At 33.3% G+C, this 18793-nt stretch overlaps 1 protein-coding gene and 1 long non-coding RNA gene across 2 annotated transcripts in view; both read left to right on the forward strand.

Moving 5' to 3' along the window:
* LOC143054746 (uncharacterized) overlaps window positions 1-707 on the forward strand; it is a 29507-nt gene extending 28800 nt beyond the window's left edge. The window contains exon 7 of the long non-coding RNA XR_012971812.1: window positions 622-707. This is a non-coding gene — a long non-coding RNA (uncharacterized LOC143054746). The remainder of the gene's footprint in view (window positions 1-621) is intronic.
* A 1505-nt stretch (window positions 708-2212) lies between these two features.
* The window catches only part of LOC143054747 (uncharacterized), a 73363-nt gene continuing 56782 nt past the window's right edge, over window positions 2213-18793 (forward strand). The window contains exons 1-3 of the mRNA XM_076227786.1: window positions 2213-2314; window positions 2703-2801; window positions 3336-3443. Coding sequence (XP_076083901.1) covers window positions 2237-2314; window positions 2703-2801; window positions 3336-3443 — 285 coding nt within the window. The 5' untranslated portion in view covers window positions 2213-2236. The remainder of the gene's footprint in view (window positions 2315-2702; window positions 2802-3335; window positions 3444-18793) is intronic.

The raw sequence follows: 18793 nt of genomic DNA on the forward strand, positions 1-18793 counted from the left end.
AATGCTTTGAAACTTCAAATGCAAGTGTTCATGTCAAACGCTCACGTGATACCAAATGGACTCGACCTTATACGTTAAAGATAAAACATGAGGATTCCGGTAAAAAAAGTTTTGAGCGGGAAATACAAATATAAGATTTTTGGTAGGAACGAAAAAATAAAATAAAATAAAATCTTGCTGGTAAATACAAATAAAAGATTTTCAGGCGGAACGAATTTATAGGGTCGGTCGGTAAAGGGCAAACAAACAATATTTTAATTTAAGCCTCAATGATTAGTATAGAAGGCGAGACATTTCAGCGTGTGCACTCTTGGTGTTTTTGTTGATAATATAAAATGCATAAATCCCAACAATTATATGCTATTAAAAGAATTCCTCTGTCTGTTATTTGAAGGAAGGATACTACTGATTTATGTAGTCATTGCTAAACAGAAGAATACATAATTATTACCTAATTTAACAGTAAGGACATTCATTTTAATATATTTTTATTACGGTTTACTTACAGAAACTTAATACAGCTGCTGGGAATAGAGATATAGAAGCCTTAAAATTATGTCTACAGAATGGTGCAGACATTGATTATCAAGATTAAATGTAATTTTTATGTTTTACTTACAGAAACTTACTACAGCAGCTGGAGATGGAGATATAGAGGCCTTAAAATTATGTCTACAGAATGGTGCAGACATCGATTATCGAGATGTAAGTAAAATATTCACATTCAAAACTACCTTATTTTAATAATTCATAGAAAAATCACTTGAAGATACAGCCTTTTATGGTACATGAACAAAAAAAGACACAAAACTACATGTTACTTAAAATTAAAGCACAGTGAAACAGTGAAAACTACAAGTAACTTCAAAATGTTGAATATTGTACATAAACACACGACAACAATTTACTTTAGAACTATAATAACAGAAGTATAAAAAATAAAAAAACAAGTTACTTCAGAACATAACAAATTGTACATAAGAAATATAAAACACACAACAACAAGTTACTTCAGAACATAACAAATTGTACACCAACAGTATAAAACACACAACTACAAGTTACTTCAGAACATAACAAATTGTACATAAGAAATCTAAAACACACAACAACAAGTTACTTCAGAACATAACAAATTGTACACCAACAGTATAAAACACACAACTACAAGTTACTTCAGAACATAACAAATTGTACATAAGAAATCTAAAACACACAACAACAAGTTACTTCAGAACATAACAAATTGTACACCAACAGTATAAAACACACAACTACAAGTTACTTCAGAACATAACAAATTGTACATAAGAAATATAAAACACACAACTACAAGTTACTTCAGAACATAACAAATTGTACACCAACAGTATAAAACACACAACTACAAGTTACTTCAGAACATAACAAATTGTACATAAGAAATATAAAACACACAACTACAAGTTACTTCAGAACATAACAAATTGTACACCAACAGTATAAAACACACAACTACAAATTACTTTAGAACATAACAGATTGTACACCAACAGTATAAAACACACAACTACAAGTTATTTCAGAACAGAACAAATTGTACATAAGAAATATAAAACACACAACTACAAGTTACTTCAGAACATAACAAATTGTACATAAGCAGTAAAAAATATTTTTATTGAAATGAATGATGATACTGAATCTACACTAAATCATGTTGTTAATTAGACAAGTTTAATGAACAAATATTTGTAATAATTATATAAAGTGGGGTCTCATTTTACTCATATTATTGTTCTGAATTAGAAAATATTACTCCTTTTCATGTTTCTTAAAAAAAATATTTTTATTGAAATGAATAATGATACTGAATCTACACTAAATCATGTTGTTAATTAGACAGTTTTAATGAACAAATATTTGTAAGAATCATATAAAGTGGGGTCTCATTTTACTTGTTTTGTTCTACTGAATCCATTGATATAATTATTTTACACATTTCTTGAAAAAAATATTTTTTTAAGATATCTGGTTTAATTGAAGTTTTGACATTTCAGAACAAAACATGTTTATTGTTTGTTTATGTAGAATATAAATACAATTGTGACTGGTCATTTTATTCAGTTTTGACCACTGATTCATGTGATATATATTTAGTTTATATTTATTACACAACATTGTCCAGTTTATCAGACAAGTTTTGATGTCAGTTGTATTATTCCAGGGTATTAATGCATATGGATGGACAGCATTAATGAAGGCTGCCGGGGAAGGATACCTGGAGATCTGTAGACTCCTCATTGATACAGGATGTAAGATCGACATCACATCAGTATGTTATCTACTAAGTCTGATCACATTACTATTAATCTACACTAAATCATGTTGTTAATTAGACAGTTTTAACGAACAAATATGTGTAAGAATCATATAAAGTGGTGTCTCATTTTACTTGTTTTGTTCTACTGAATCCATTAATATAATTATTTTACACATTTCTTGAAATTTTTTTTTTTTTTAAATATCAGGTTTAATGGAAGTCTTGACATTTCAGAACAAAACATGTTTATTGTTGTTTATGTAGAATATAAATACAAGTGTGACTGGTCATTGTATTCAGTTTTGACCACTGATTCATGTGATATATATTTCGTTTATATTTATTACACAACATTGTCCAGTTTATCAGACAAGTTTTGATGTCAGTTGTATTATTCCAGGAGTATAGAGGGACAGCATTAATGTTTGCTGCCTTTGGAGGACGCCTGGAGATCTGTAAACTCCTCATTGATAGAGGATGTAAGATCGACATCACATCAGTATGTTATCTACTTAGTCTGATCACATTACTATTAATCTACACTAAATCATGTTGTTAATTAGACAGGTTTAATGAACAAATATTTGTAATAATTATATCAAGTGGGGTCTCATTTTACTCGTATTATTGTTCTGAGTCAGAAAATATTACTCCTTTTCATGTTTCTTAAAAAAAAATATTTTATTAAAATGATCAATTATACTGAATCTACACTAATTCCTGTTAATTATTTTACACGTTTCTTGAAAATTTTTTTTTTAAAAAATATTAGGTTTTATGGAAGTCTTGACATTTCACAACAAAACATGTTTATTTGTTGTTTATGTAGAATATAAATACAAGTGTGACTGGTCATTTTAATCAGTTTTGACCACTGATTCATGTGATATATATTTTGTTTTATATTTATTACACAACATTGTCCAGTTTATCAGACAAGTTTAAATGTCAGTTTTAGGATATGTTGTATATTATTGATATTGATAACAAAGTATTGTACATAATAGTTACATGTTATTTGGTTATATTATAGGGAGGTGGAGAAACAGCTTTACATTATGCTGCTAAGGAGGGATATCTACAGATCACAAGATGTCTGGTAGAACAAGGAGGTGCCAGTCCCTTGTTTACAACACGTGAGGTAATATTTTATAGTATATGACCAGTGTTCAACTATTAAGTAATGAATTACTAAAATGATGTATAAGATATGGTTGGATTCTATTTAAAGGCTATAGTTAAAAGTCATATGATTATTTGAATTGAACTTAAGAAGTTTGCTGTAATTAAAGTCTGTGTAAACAAACAAACTGTCAAACAAAACTTACACCTGTCTGTTGTCATGACAATTATAACAAAGTTATGTGATAATATCAAAACAGTCTAAGCAATGGATTGACATTCGTTCAACATGTGTTTATATATTTAAACAGATGCAAGGTGGGCAATGACAGATAATCTTTAAGATGGGTGAAACAAACTTAAACACTACTAGACAATATTTATATGGATTCAATAAGGGGGAAAAAATGCTTAATCATTTCATATTGTTGGCAGTAGGAAATTATTTAATGCAATAATTTGAAAGAGATGATCCTATGGAAATTTCTACAAATCTGTCTAGAGATAAATGTCATCTTGTCATAATTTATTTATTTCCTTATTTGAACAATCACTAAAAACTATGAAATGCTGTAAAAAAAAATATATACAGATCTAGGTGTACATGGGGTATACAGATATAGGAACAGATATAGGAGGATGTGGATGGGGTATACAGATATAGGAGGGTGTGGATAGGGTATACAGATATAGGAGGGTGTGGATGGGTATACAGATATAGGAGGGTGTGGTTAGGGTATACAGATATAGGAGGGTGTGGATGGGGTATACAGATATAGGTTAGTGTGGATGGGGTATACAGATATAGGAGGGTATGGATGGGGTATACATATAAAGGAGGGTGTGGATGGGGTATACAGATATAGGATGGTGTGGATTGGGTATACAGGTATAAGAGAGTGTGGATGAGATATACAGATATAGGAGGGTGTGGATGGTGTATATAGATATAGGAGGGTAAAGATGGGTATACAGATATAGGAGGTTGTGGATGGGGTATACAGATATAAGAGAGTGTGGATGGGGTATACAGATATAGGAGGGTGTGGATGGTGTATATAGATATAGGATAGTAAAGATGGGGTATACAGATATAGGAGGGTGTGGATGGGGTATACAGAAAAAGGAGAGTGTGGATGGGGTATACAGACATAGGAGAGTGTGGATGGGGTATACAGACATAGGAGAGTGTGGATGGGGTATACAGAGATAGGAGAGTGTGGATGGGATATACAGATATAGGAAGGTGTGGATTGGATATACAGATATAGGAGAGTGTGGATGGGGTATACAGATATAAGAGAGTGTGGATGGGGTATACAGTTAAAGGAGTGTGTGTATGGTATAAACAGATATAGGAGGGTGTGGATCAGGTATACAGATATATGAGAGTGTGGATGGGGTATACAGATATAGGAGGGTGTGGATGGGGTATACATATATAGGAGGGTGTTGGTGGGGTATACAGATATAGGAGGGTGTAGATGGGGTATACAGATATAGGAGGGTGTAGATGGGGTATACAGATATGAGGGTGGTAAAGGGGGGGTGCTTGCACGAAAAAAACGTGAAATAAGACATAATTTCACGTTGAACGTGAAATAATTTCTGTAATGAACGTTGCACGAAAAATAAATACTTTTTTTTGAACCTTTTGTGACTGAGTCACTGTCTTCTTGTATACATTAACTCTTTGTTTTACTTGATATTCCCGATTTAGTATACACTTTATGATATAATTGGTTTACGGCTTTTAAAAAGGTATTTCTTGGAGATCCCTGTCAAGTGTTTGAATTCTATTTGAAAAATACCGAGCACGCAAAATAAGACTTTGAAAATCACGATGCACGTAAAATAAATAAGCAGAACACGTTGAACGAGGCACCTGTTTTGCACGACTGAACGTCAAATAAAAAAGTAAAAACACGTTGATCGTGAAATAAAAAACGGCGATCATGTTGCACGAAAATAACCCTTTACCACCCTCAGATATGGGAGGGTGTGGATAAGGTATACAGATATAGGAGAGTGTGAATGGGATATACAGATATAGGAGGGTGTGGATGGGGTATACAGATATAAAAGAGTGGATGGGGTATACAGATATAGGAGGGTGTGGATGGGGTATACAGATATAGGAGGGTAAGGATGGGCTATACAGATATAGGAGAGTGTGGATGGGGTATTCAGATATAGGAGGGTAAGGATGGGCCATACAGATATAGGAGAGTGTGGATGGGCTATACAGATATAGGAGGGTAAGGATGGGCTATACAGATATAGGAGGGTGTGGATGGAGTATACAGATATAGGAGGATGTGTATCAGGTATACAGATATATGAGATATTTGTATATAGGAGGGTGTGGATCAGGTATACAGATATCTATCATATATGTAAGATGCTATGATGCTAGGGTTAGTACTTCGCTTTTGTAGGCAATAAAAAGACGTTGTGTTGCTTTCAATTCTATAATTCAGATCCCATACAAGTTTGCGTTACAATAACGTTACGTCAACAATAGTAACGTTGGGTACGTTTGAACAAGGTCGTGAATCTTTGACACTGTATACTTCATCCACACCCTCCTATATCTGTATAGCCCATCCTTACCCTCCTATATCTGTATACCCCATCCACACTCTCCTATATCTGTATAGCCCATCGTTACCCTCCTATATCTGTATACCCTATCCACACTCTCCTATATCTGTATAGCCCATCCTTACCCTCCTATATCTGTATACCCCATTCACAGCCTCCTATATCTGTATACCCCATCCAAACCCTCCTAGATCTGTATACCCCATCCACACTCTCATATCAATGAATATTTCATGAATGAACATTTTCCCACACTATTTTTAGCTCACCTGGCCCGAAGGGCCAAGTGAGCTTTTCTCATCACTTGGCGTCCGTCGTCCGTCGTCGTCCGTCGTCCGTCGTCGTCCGTCGTCGTTAACTTTTACAAAAATCTTCTCCTCTGAAACTACTGGGCCAAATCAAACCAAACTTGGCCACAATCATCATTGGGGTATCTAGTTTAAAAAATGTGTGGCGTGACCCGGTCAACCAACCAAGATGGCCGCCACGGCTAAAAATAGAACATAGGGGTAAAATGCAGTTTTTGGCCTATAACTCAAAAACCAAAGCATTTAGAGCAAATCTGACATGGGGTAAAAATGTTTATCAGGTCAAGATCTATCTGCCCTGAAATTTTCAGATGAATCGGTCAATCGGTTGTTGGGTTGCTGTCCCTGAATTGGTAATTTTGAGGAAATTTTGCTGTTTTTGGTTATTATCTTGAATATTGTTATAGATAGAGATAAACTGTAAACAGCAATAATGTTCAGCAAAGTAAGATCTACAAATAAGTCAACATGACTAAAATGGTCAGTTGACCCGTTTAGGAGTTATTGCCCTTTATAGTCAATTTTTAACCATTTTTCGTTAATTAAAGTAATCTTTTACAAAAATCTTCTCCTCTGAAACTACTGGGCCAAATTAATCCAAACTTGGCCACAATCATCTTTGGGGTATCTAGTTTAAAAAATGTGTGGTGTGACCTGGTCAACCAACCAAGATGGCCGCCACGGCTTAAAATAGAACAAAGGGGTAAAATGCAGTTTTTGGCTTACAACTCAAAAACCAAAGCATTTTGAGGAAATCTGACATGGGATAAAAATGTTTATCAGGTCAAGATCTATCTGCCCTGAAATTTTCAGATGAATCAGTCAATCGGTTGTTGGGTTGCTGCCCCTGAATTGGTAATTTTTAGGAAATTTTGCTGTTTTTGGTTATTATCTTGAATATTATTATAGATAGAGATAAACTGTAAACAGCAATAATGTTCAGCAAAGTAAGATCTACAAATAAGTCAACATGACCAAAATGGTCAGTTGACCCGTTTAGGAGTTATTGCCCTTTATAGTCAATTTTAACTATTTTTCATAAATTAAATTAATCTTTTACAAAAATCTTCTCCTCTGAAACTACTGGGCCAAATTAATCCAAACTTGGCCACAATCATCTTTGGGGTATCTAGTTTAAAAAATGTGTGGCGTGACCTGGTCAACCAACCAAGATGGCCGCCACCGCTAAAAATAGAACATAGGGGTAAAATGCAGTTTTTGGCTTATAACTCAAAAACCAAAGCATTTTGAGGAAATCTGACATGGGATAAAAATGTTTATCAGGTCAAGATCTATCTGCCCTGAAATTTTCTGATGAATCGGTCAATCGGTTGTTGGGTTGCTGCCCCTGAATTGGTAATTTTGAGGAAATTTTGCTGTTTTTGGTTATTATCTTGAATATTATTATAGATAGAGATAAATTGTAAACAGCAATAATGGTCAGCAAAGTAAGATCTACAAATAAGTCAATATGACCAAAATGGTCAGTTGACCCGTTTAGGAGTTATTGCCCTTTATAGTCAATCTTTAACCATTTTTCATAAATCTAAGTAATCTTTTACAAAATCTCCACTGAAACTACTAGGCCACAATCATCTTTGGGGTATCTAGTTTGAAAAATGTGTCCGATGACCTGGCCATTCAACCAAGATGGCCGCCACGGCTAAAAATAGAACATAGGGGTAAAATGCAGTTTTTGGCTTATAACTATGAATTCAAAGCATCTAGAGCAAATCTGACAAGAAGTTAAATTGTTAATCAAGTCAATATCTATCTGCCCTGAATTTTTCAGATGAATTGGACAACTGGTTGTTGGGTTGCTGCCCTCCAATTGGTAATTTTTAAAGAAATTTTGCCGTTTTTGGTTATCTTGAATACTATTATAGATAGCGATAAACTGTAAACAGCAATAATGTTCAGCAAAGTAAGATCTACAAATAAGTCAACATGACCTAAATGGTCAATTGACCCCTTAAGGAGTTATTGCCCTTTATAGTCAATTTTTAACAATTTTCATTAATTTGGTAAATATATGTAAATTTTTACCAAATATAGTTCTCTGTTACTAATGGGCAAAGTTCATTATAGATATAATTGTAAGAAGCAAAATCGTTCAGTAAAGTAAGAACTTCAAACACATCACCATCACCAAAATACAATTTTGTCATGAATCCATTTGTGTCCTTTGTTTAATATGCACATAGACCAAGGTGAGCGACACAGGCTCTTTAGAGCCTCTAGTTTACTATGTACGATATTTACAACTGTTTATTATTGAATAAGTAAAAGCCCGAGTGTATCAAAAGAGTACGGTATGCGAGAACAAGTTGATATTTGACCAAGTTGTCGGATAATTGACAAGTTTTATTTTAACAATACACAGGTGATAGAATATAAAATAATCGATAATTATATGGCTTATATGTCTCACGCCAAGGACGGGTAAAGGTAATTACAGGCTTTAATAGAAGAGTGCATTGTTTTTGTCAAACTGACGTCGATCTGAAAGTTTTAAAGCCAAAAATCATTTGAAAACTTTTAATTCCGTTATTTATAAAATACAAGCTGTTTCACTTTCCAATGTGGATATAAGGACCTCCACTCGTTCAGCATGCTCAAGTGGATCAAACTGACAACAGAAAAACATTGTCTTAATTAAAGGATGCTTTTGTCCATACAGAGAAACTATACCATAATTATACCCCATGCAACAAAGTTGCAGAGGGTATACTGTTTTTGACCCGTCCGTCAGTCCGTCCGTCCTTCAGTACTGTTTCTTGTCATCGCAACTCCTCTCAAACCACACAACAGAATTTCACGAAACCTTTTCAGATAATAAGGACATACTATGTAGTTGTGCATATCGACGGGAAATTGCGATTCAATTTTATTTCTAGGAGTTACGCCCCTTTGAACTTATTTGCTTCAATGTACTACTGCAACAGTTTGTCATCGCAACTCCTCTCAAACCACACAACAGATTTTCATGAAACCTTTTCAGATAATAAGGACATACTATGTAGATGTGCATATCGACAGGAAGTTACAATTCAATTTTTTTTCTAGGAGTTACGCCCCTTTGAACTTATTTACTTTAATGTACTACTGCAACAGTTTGTCATCGCAACTCCTCTCAAACCACACAACAGAATTTCACAAATCTTTTTATATGAAAAGGACATATTATGTAGTTGTGCATATCGACAGGAAATTACGATTCAATTTTATTTCTAGGAGTTACGCCCCTTTGAACGTATTTGCTTCAATGTACCTCTGCAACAGTTTGTCATCGCAACTCCTCTGAAACTACATAACAGAATTTCATGAAACCTTTTCAGATAATAAGGACATACTATGTAGATGTGCATATCGACAGGAAATCATGATTCAATTTTTTTTCTAGGAGTTACGCCTCTTTGAATTTATTTGCTTTCAGGTACTACTTCAACAGTTTGTCATCTCAACTCTTCTGAAACCACAGAACAGAATTTCATGAAACTTTGTAGATAATAAGGACATACTACGTAGATGTGCATATCAACAGGAAATTACGATTCAATTTTTTTTCTAGGAGTTATGCCCCTTTGAACTTATTTGCTTCAATGTACTTCTGCAACAGTTTGTCATCTCAACACCTCTGAAAACACACAACAGAATTTCATGAAATTTTGTAGATAATAAGGACATACTATGCAGATGTGTATATTGACAGGAAATTATTATTCAGTATTTTTTCTTATACAATTTTTTTTTCTTATACTTATTTAATTTCTCCAATGACAATGTGGGGACGTGGGGTATGTGAGCGTGCTCACTAAGGTTCTTTAATTATTTTAAATTTTGATTTGGCAAAAACGGTTGAATCAATAGCGAGAGGACTGTGCATATTACCTATGCGTAATTTCATTGGAAATTATAAGTAATTAAATTTTTTTTATCACCACAGCGAGACGCATTGCAGGGTACATAAAATATCGCACGTTCATTCCTCTGTCTGTCCTTCCGGTCATTATGGTTAATTAGATTTTTCAAGTGTACAGTTCTTGTCAAATTTCTATTAAACTGATATCGTATGGACACGTTCGAAAATGAGTGCATATCAACTATCCTTTAAAAGATACAGCGCAGACTGTGAAAAAAAAAAACACCCCTGGTTTGGTTACTCAAAAGTTCACCAAAAAGAATACAGATCGTTTGACCATCATGAAAAAAACAACCATGACATTAGGATAATATGCTGTACCATGTTTACGACGGACAGACGGAAGCCGGACATTTGTATACCATAATACGTCCCATCAAATTTTTTGCATGAACTATTTGCCACTGGATGTTAAGCAACCAACAATTAATCTATTTATAGGACATAGTCTTGGTATTAAGCTGGCATTTAAGGTCAGTGGCGGATCCAGAATTTTTCATAAGTGGGGGCCCACTCCAGTCACGCTTCAGTGATTCCCTATATAAGCAAACAATTTTTTTCCCACTGGCCCCCTCCCCCCCCCTAAATCTGCCTCTGAAGGTAGTGCCTTCCTCATATCAAAAATGATATTTGACAAGCATTATATTAGTAACACCAAAAGGGTGAGTCATCTTGAGATTGTAACTATATGATATTTTGTTGAAGATCTCACAGAAACAGTAATGTGTTTTATTTCTTATGGTTTTATTATACTGTTATCCTGTCAGAATCAAATCCACTAATATTAACGGGGTAGAAGTAAGTTGCAGGAGAAACAGAAATTAGGGCATCGAAAAATCCACATTTACGTTTCTAATTACGGAAAATGACACTCATTACGTCCCGAAAAAAGTGATGTTTTGTGGGAATTTAAACCCTTAACGTCGCGCCAAAAGTTAACTCCCTTGAAACTGTATCGGATGCCCTTAATTAATGACAATGATCATCATTGTATGAATTTAGTGTATATAAACTTTTTATTCCTGAGGTCATACTACTACTGTTATGCCCCCACCATATTGAGTTGTATCCTTGTTTTTTTTTCTGTAAGTATGTACGTCCCTTACTTGTACGACTACGTCCATACAATGATCCCAAAATTGATTTCTGTTCTCTTACTTAAGTTTGCCTGAACCAAATTTTATGAAACTTATACGCAATGCTTATAACCACAAAACACAAGTCAAGTTTGAATTTCAAGTGTTGGCGTCACTTTTACCAATCTAGATGTAAAGGGGTGAATTTTTCAGTATACCTTATCAGAGACATATAATACAGTATTATATGTCTCTGACCTTATCAAGTATTTATACCCTTATATATAAGTTTGACTTGTAGCTTTCTTCAGTTATACATTTATCAGGTGAGATTTTGAAGTATAGATATATAAAACAAGAATGTGTCCATAGTACTCGCATGTCCCATCTGCACTATCATTTTCTATGTTCAGTTGACCGTGAAAATGGAGTAAAAACTCTAATTTGGCATTTAAATCAAAAAGATTATATCATAGGGAACATCTATATATCTATAATACTAAAGTAACAAGGTCCAATTTGTCAGACGTCTTCACGTAAAAACGATGAATGAAAGAATTCAACTTTATATATAACTAATATAGTACAATGGTGTTGATTAAAAATTACACCACTCCAGGCCCCTTTGTTTTCCCTGTAATTAAAATTGCCAATAATTAAGAAGTTCAGATAGAGTCCGACACCGATACCAATAGTATATTCACCTGTTACCTATTGCCTTATCTGTACGTTTCGCATCTGACAGGCGCACCACCAAATGGTGTATTTAGAATTTTGCTGTATACTGTTGAGTAAAAAATACTCCATTTCAGGCCCTTTTGTTTTTCAAATTATTAATACTACCAATAATTGATAGATTTCAGGTCGACGGGTTCAAACAGAAAGATTTTGAAAGCAGAGAAAACTGTGCATCTTATAATCGGCATGACTTTATCAGATGACAATACCAATACTAAAATAAGGCATACGCATAGTTATATACTTTAAGTCAGTCACGGACCTGCGATATCATGGGTGTGTTTTAGTATAATACTAAAATAACGAGGTCAATTTGTCAGCCGTCATGGGGTAAAAATGACTAATCAAAGAATTCAATTATATATATATATATATATCCAATATAGGACAAAGGTGTTGATTAAAAAATACACCACTCCAGACCCTTTTTTCCCCAAATAGATTAATATTGCCAATAGTTAACAAGTTCAGGGTCGAATCGGATACCGATACCAATAGTATATTTACCTATTACCTATTACCTTATCTGTACGTTTCTCATCTGACAGGCGCACCACCAAACGGTCACAGTGTTTCAGAATTTGCTATATATATACACAGGTTAATTGATTGGACTTCAACATCATCAAAAACTACCACAACCAAAAATTTTAACCTGAATGGGACAGACAAACAAACGGACGGAAGGTCGGACGCACAGACCAGAAAACATAATGTCCATAAATGGGGCATTAAAAGTGATATTTGGAAATTGCTGCCGAGACAATGTTTTTGTTTGAAAAATCCAAACTGTGATTAAATGCATATTTGAAAATATACACGTCTATAACCTATTTGAAATAATACATTATACAGTTGCAAACTTTCCAGAGGTGCTATCCAGCACTTTGATTTTTTTTTATGTCCAAGCCATATTTAGCCCACTATTCAGCATGAGTTTTCTCATTGTCAAAGGAGGTATATGCCTATAGTGTAATTGATTATATATATAGCTATTTAATTAGAACTTACAATTAGTGGATAAGTGTCTCAATGGCGATCATACTACATCTCCTTATATGATATAAAAACAGACAAATTGCAATAAAGTCTTTGTGTGACCATGTATCATGTGTATTGCTTACATGTTTTTTGTTGACCCCTTTTTAAAAAAATATGGATACACTTAGAAATTATATAACCAACACTTACCAAATTAGATTTCACATATATATATGTCAATTTTCAACTTTAAATTATTGAAAAATGATTCATAATTTAAATAAAATCAGTTTATAAAAGATGTTAAATCTGGATACCCAGCAATTTTTAAAAAGTGTAAATACTGAAAGTTTTGCATGTATTTATTATACTATTTCCAGTATATGATCATTTATTATTGCAATTATTCAAGAATGGATGCCTTAGCTGTTATCTGCTCTTTGGTTGGGTTGTCTCGTTGACATGCATATTCCCTAAATTCCATTCTCAATTTTACTAAAAAATGTTTATTTATTGTGATTTTAAATAATTCCTCATAAATGTGTATGTTTCAGTTAAAAATGTCTAAGAATGCAAGTTCTTATTATTGCGATATTTACCTAGTCACATTATTCGCATTCAATTATTTCTGAATTTACAGTACTGTACATGCATAGAGTTTGAGTGGTTTACGATAGGCAATATGTGTAATGGAACTTTACGGAAGAAAAATAAATAAGCGAAGACAATGATAGAAGTCTCATCTGTGTCTTATTTTGATAATGGAAATGGCAATACTTTATGAATACATGTATCTGTATATTTAACAGGACTGAAAGTATGTTTTTTATCCAAATACAGTCTAATCATCTAATGGAACATACTTGTACAAGTTCAACTTTTACTGGGATTCATGTTTAGTACCAAATTGTTGCTTTTATATATGTTTATCTTCTTTAAATATTTCTTTATGAGTCCTTGTGCATGTTTCGTGTGTTTTACACCAATCAAGTTTGATTGAGCTATTGATATATTTTTGTCTTTTTTTTTCTGCATTGTCTACAGAGTTTGAACTTGTCAATTGCTGGTATTCATTGATATCTACATGTCATGCATGTATACTTAAAAGCTAGTCACTCATGTTGACCGACACTCTTTACCTTATACATGTAGTAGATTCTTTTAAATATATTGCAAGAATATAAAAATCCTAAATTAAGCTGTTGAATGTACATGAAACTTTCCGTAACATTAGAATTAAAAGTACAAGGTACCACCTTCGAATTCTATTGAACAACCTGCATCTCAAACTTTGAACCTGTATTCACCACTGCATGTTTCATTTATCATTATTTACATAATTTTCTAAGGATTTCTCAGGGTTGAATTTTTTTTTCTGGTTTCTTTTTTTTTTTTTTGGTTCAATAACTGCAAAAATCAATGTCTAATTAATTAAGAGGGATATTAACATTATTTTGCCCCAGGTTATAAATTGTACTCCATTAACAGTTTTATAACCTATAATTAGGGTGGTTATCCAAACAAAAGGATTAAATGATGCATCTAATTATTAATTTTGATCTTTAAAATTAGGTGAACAAATACATTATTCTATCTTATTATTTTTTTCAGAGAAAACTTCCAAGTAATTAACTATGCAAAAATGTACCTGTCTTTAATAAGTTAAAACAATATATATCAACCAAAACTGAACTTATGTACACTTTATCATGTAAATATATATGGCCTCATTGTAAACCAATAATATTTCTATGTGAGGACGGATCGTATGATAAAAATGACACCAACTTTGAAACACAATACACCTCATCGCTAATCCTGGCTGACCCGGCCTCTTGAACTTTTAAAGCATACAACAATCACTTTTCCATTGTAGCGTCAGATATTTTGTTTTATGACGTCAAAATTTTACTGGAACCTGTGTGATATCCAGTAATGGCAGACACATAGCGACAAGGTGTATTTATACCATATCTAAGAATTTAGCGCGCCGTTATTTCCTCTCTGTATCCATAATAATGAACCTTCACTAAAGTGACTTTTTAACATGTTTAAGTCATTTGTAGTTTGTGATGGTTTTTTTAACAAAACTATTTAACGGCATCATCCAACACACACATGACGGATTCATATACTTTATTATAAAAATAAAATAAAAAAGTACATGTATGGGAAGTTCCCTTCTTGGAATAGTATACTGTTAACAGGTTAATATAATTTGAAGAAAGCAAAGAAAAATGCATAATTTTGTTTGTAGCGGAACGTCCAGGGGCAAATGTTTCATTCATGTTCAGATCGAGTATATTTTTCTGAGTTCCAGACTCCCAAATATCATTTATAATTGTTATTGATAAGTCTGGCTAAATTGATGAGATGGTGCAAATGTATATATAGTTTTTTAGCTCACCTGACCTGAAAGGTCAAGTGAGCTTTTCTCATCACTTGGCGTCCGCCGTCCGTAAACTTTTACAAAAATCTTCTCCTCTGAAACTACTGGGCCAAATTCTACCAAACTTGGCCACAATCATCCTTGGGATATCTAGTTAAAAAAATGTGTGGCGTGACCCGTCAAACCAACCAAGATGGCCGCCATGGCTAAAAATAGAACATAGGGGTAAAATGCAGTTTTTGGCTTATAACTCAAAAACCAAAGCATTTAGAGCAAATCTGAGAAGGGTAAAATTGTTTATCAGGTGAAGATCTATCTGCCCTGAAATTTTCAGACGAATCGGACAACCTGTTGTTGGGTTGCTGCCCCTGAAATGGTTATTTTAAGGAAATTTTGCAGTTTTTGGTTATTATCTTGAATACTATTATAGATAGAGATAAACTGTAAACAGCAATAATGTTCAGCAGAGTAAGACCTACAAATAAGTCAACATGACCAAAATTGCCAGGAGTTATTGCCCTTTATAGTCAATTTTTAACAACTTTTCATCATTTTTTGTAAATTTTCTAAAAATCTTCTTCTCTAAAACTACTTTGCCAAATTTAATCAAACTTGGCAACAATTATCATTGTGGTTTATAGTTTAAAAAATGTGTCCGATGACCCAGCCTACCAAACAAAATGGCCGACATGGCTAAAATTAGAACATAGTGGTAAAATGCAGTTTTTGCTTTATATCTTTGAAACCAAGACATTTAGGGCAAATCTTTCAAGATTTTAATGTCCATCAGAATAAGATATATCCCCTCACAAATTTTCAGTTGAATCGGACAACCTGTTGTTGGGTTGCTGCCCTTAAATTGGTTATTTTAAGAAAATTTTGCAGTTTTTGGTTATTATCTTGAATACTATTATAGATAGAGATAAACTGTAAACAGCAATAATGTTCAACAAAGTAAGATCTACAAATAAGTCAGCATGATCAAAATTGTTAGAGGACCCCCTAAGGAGTTATTGCCCTTTAGAGTCAATATTAAACAACTTTTCCTCATTTTTGTAACTTGTATAAAAATCTTTTCTAAAACTACTTGGGCAAATTTAACCAAACTTGGCCACAATCATAATACTAGGGTATCTATTTTTAAAAGAGTGTCTAATGACCCGCCTACCAACAAAGATGGCCGACATCAGTAAACACATTAACAGGTGAGCGACACAGGCTCTTGAGAGCCTCTAGTTTACGTTATACAACACTTTTTTCATTAATATCCCATAATTCATCCACTGTACAATTTTCGTTTGAACATTTGTCAAAACAGAATCTTAAATGAATGTAAATCCAAGGCAAACAAGGTAAATTACGATTAATATTCCATTCAATTAATGCAGAGTTATATTTAGGAAGAGACTGTTAAAAACGGGGAACGAAGAAACGTAAACAACGATGTTTCCATATGCAATCTTATAATAATATTTCTCCGATGAGTTGGATAACCTCCTATTCACTTCGATATTTGTACATGTAACGTTTGATCAGTAAAAAATATAGAAAATCTGCTATTATATACAAAGTAATTGGAAGTGATTTATTTCTTCTAAATTCTAAAGTGCCCTTACTGCAGTGACGTCATTTAGAACTGTTCTACAGTCCTGACTGATTTAGTCAGTTCTGCGGTTAGAAGTGATTTGGACAGTTCTACCTAGAACTGATTTAGACAGTTCTACCCTAGAACTGATCCTGACAGTTCTACCTAGAACTGATCCTGACAGTTCTACCTAGAACTGATTTAGTCAGTTCTACCTAGAACTGATTCTGACAGTTCTACTTAGAACAGTTCTAGGTAGAACTGTTCTAAGTAGGTTAGAACAGTTCTATGACAGAATATTCTGACAGTTAAAATGAGAGGTTAGAAGTGATCTCCACTGTACATGCTGTAGTTGTTAAATTCAATTGACTTTTAGATAACTAACTCCCAACTTTAATCAAATGTTTTGATTTAGAAGGTGCAGATCTCATTGGTCCAAATTGTCTCTATGATGAATTCTTGACTAAGGAAATGAAATAACAATAAACAACAATTAGTTGCATTATTGTCAACCTTTCTATATGTTCTAGCTGTTCTTTTGCTCATTCTTTGTATGTAGACTATCAAAAGATACCCCCTTAAAAAATAGAAACACTGGCCGTCTTTTCCCTCAGAGCTCTTTGATTAAAAAAAGAGAATAACGGGGTGCTAAAATATTAAAAAAAAAAGAATAATTTGTCGGAAAAATCAAAAAATGAAATATAAATTAGTTAAAAAGACCTTCAAAACCCTACAACCTTTATGTAAACATAAGGATGTATTCATTATACCCCCGCTTTAAAAAAGGGGGGGGGGTATACTGTTTTACCTCTGTCTGTCAGTCCGTCCGTCAGTCAGTCAATCCCACAAAACTTTCGCCACATTTTTCTCAGGAACTACACATCCACCCTTTCTGTAATTTGGTATCAACATTTTTATATGTCAGCCATACCGTGTGATGCGTTTTCAGATTCATCACTTGACAACTTCCTGTTTACCGAACACTTGTATGATTTTACACATGATAGCCAAATTGAAAATTTTCGTCACATTTTTCTCAGGAACTACAATACAAGGATTTCTGAAATTTGGTTTCAGGATTTATATAAGTCAGCTTTACCGTGTGATGCGTTTTCAGATTCATCACTCAACAACTTCCTGTTTACCGAACACTTGCATATTTTTACACTATTAATATTATCCACTTGCGGCAGGGGTATCATCAGTGAGCAGTAGCTCGCAGTTTCACTTGTTTATTAAGAAACAAAATGTAACAGATATGTGACAAACACTAAATGCTGTTTTATAATAAATAAATTTTGTGTATTTACTGTCTTCTGATTGGTTAAAAGAATTAGCTTTATTTTCAATGTTATCAATTTTTATGGCGACACACCCACTCTAACGTTGTGTATTCATACGCCAACATCTATGTACGTTGTTATAAGTTTGATATACATTTTTGAGCCTTTTTTTGATAGAAATTTATTTATAATGAATGGCAATAATTTATTTTGAATTTATTGAACCATAAAATTAATTTTTGACTCTTCACATTTAACATAATCCGCTTCACGGATTATTGAATGTGAAGAGTCAAAAATTAATTTTATGGTTCAATAAATTCAAAATAAATAACAGCCATTCATTAAATATTTTAGAAACACTTAAAGCTGTCTTAATGACCACAGCAAAAGTTCAAAAGGATTGGAATGATGTTGCATTAGTTTTGCGTTATAAACTAGACATTATAAGTTGAGCACATGTAAAATAACATTAAAGCACCA

This window comes from Mytilus galloprovincialis, chromosome 12, assembly GCF_965363235.1.
Source record: "Mytilus galloprovincialis chromosome 12, xbMytGall1.hap1.1, whole genome shotgun sequence".
Classification (NCBI taxonomy): domain Eukaryota; kingdom Metazoa; phylum Mollusca; class Bivalvia; order Mytilida; family Mytilidae; genus Mytilus; species Mytilus galloprovincialis.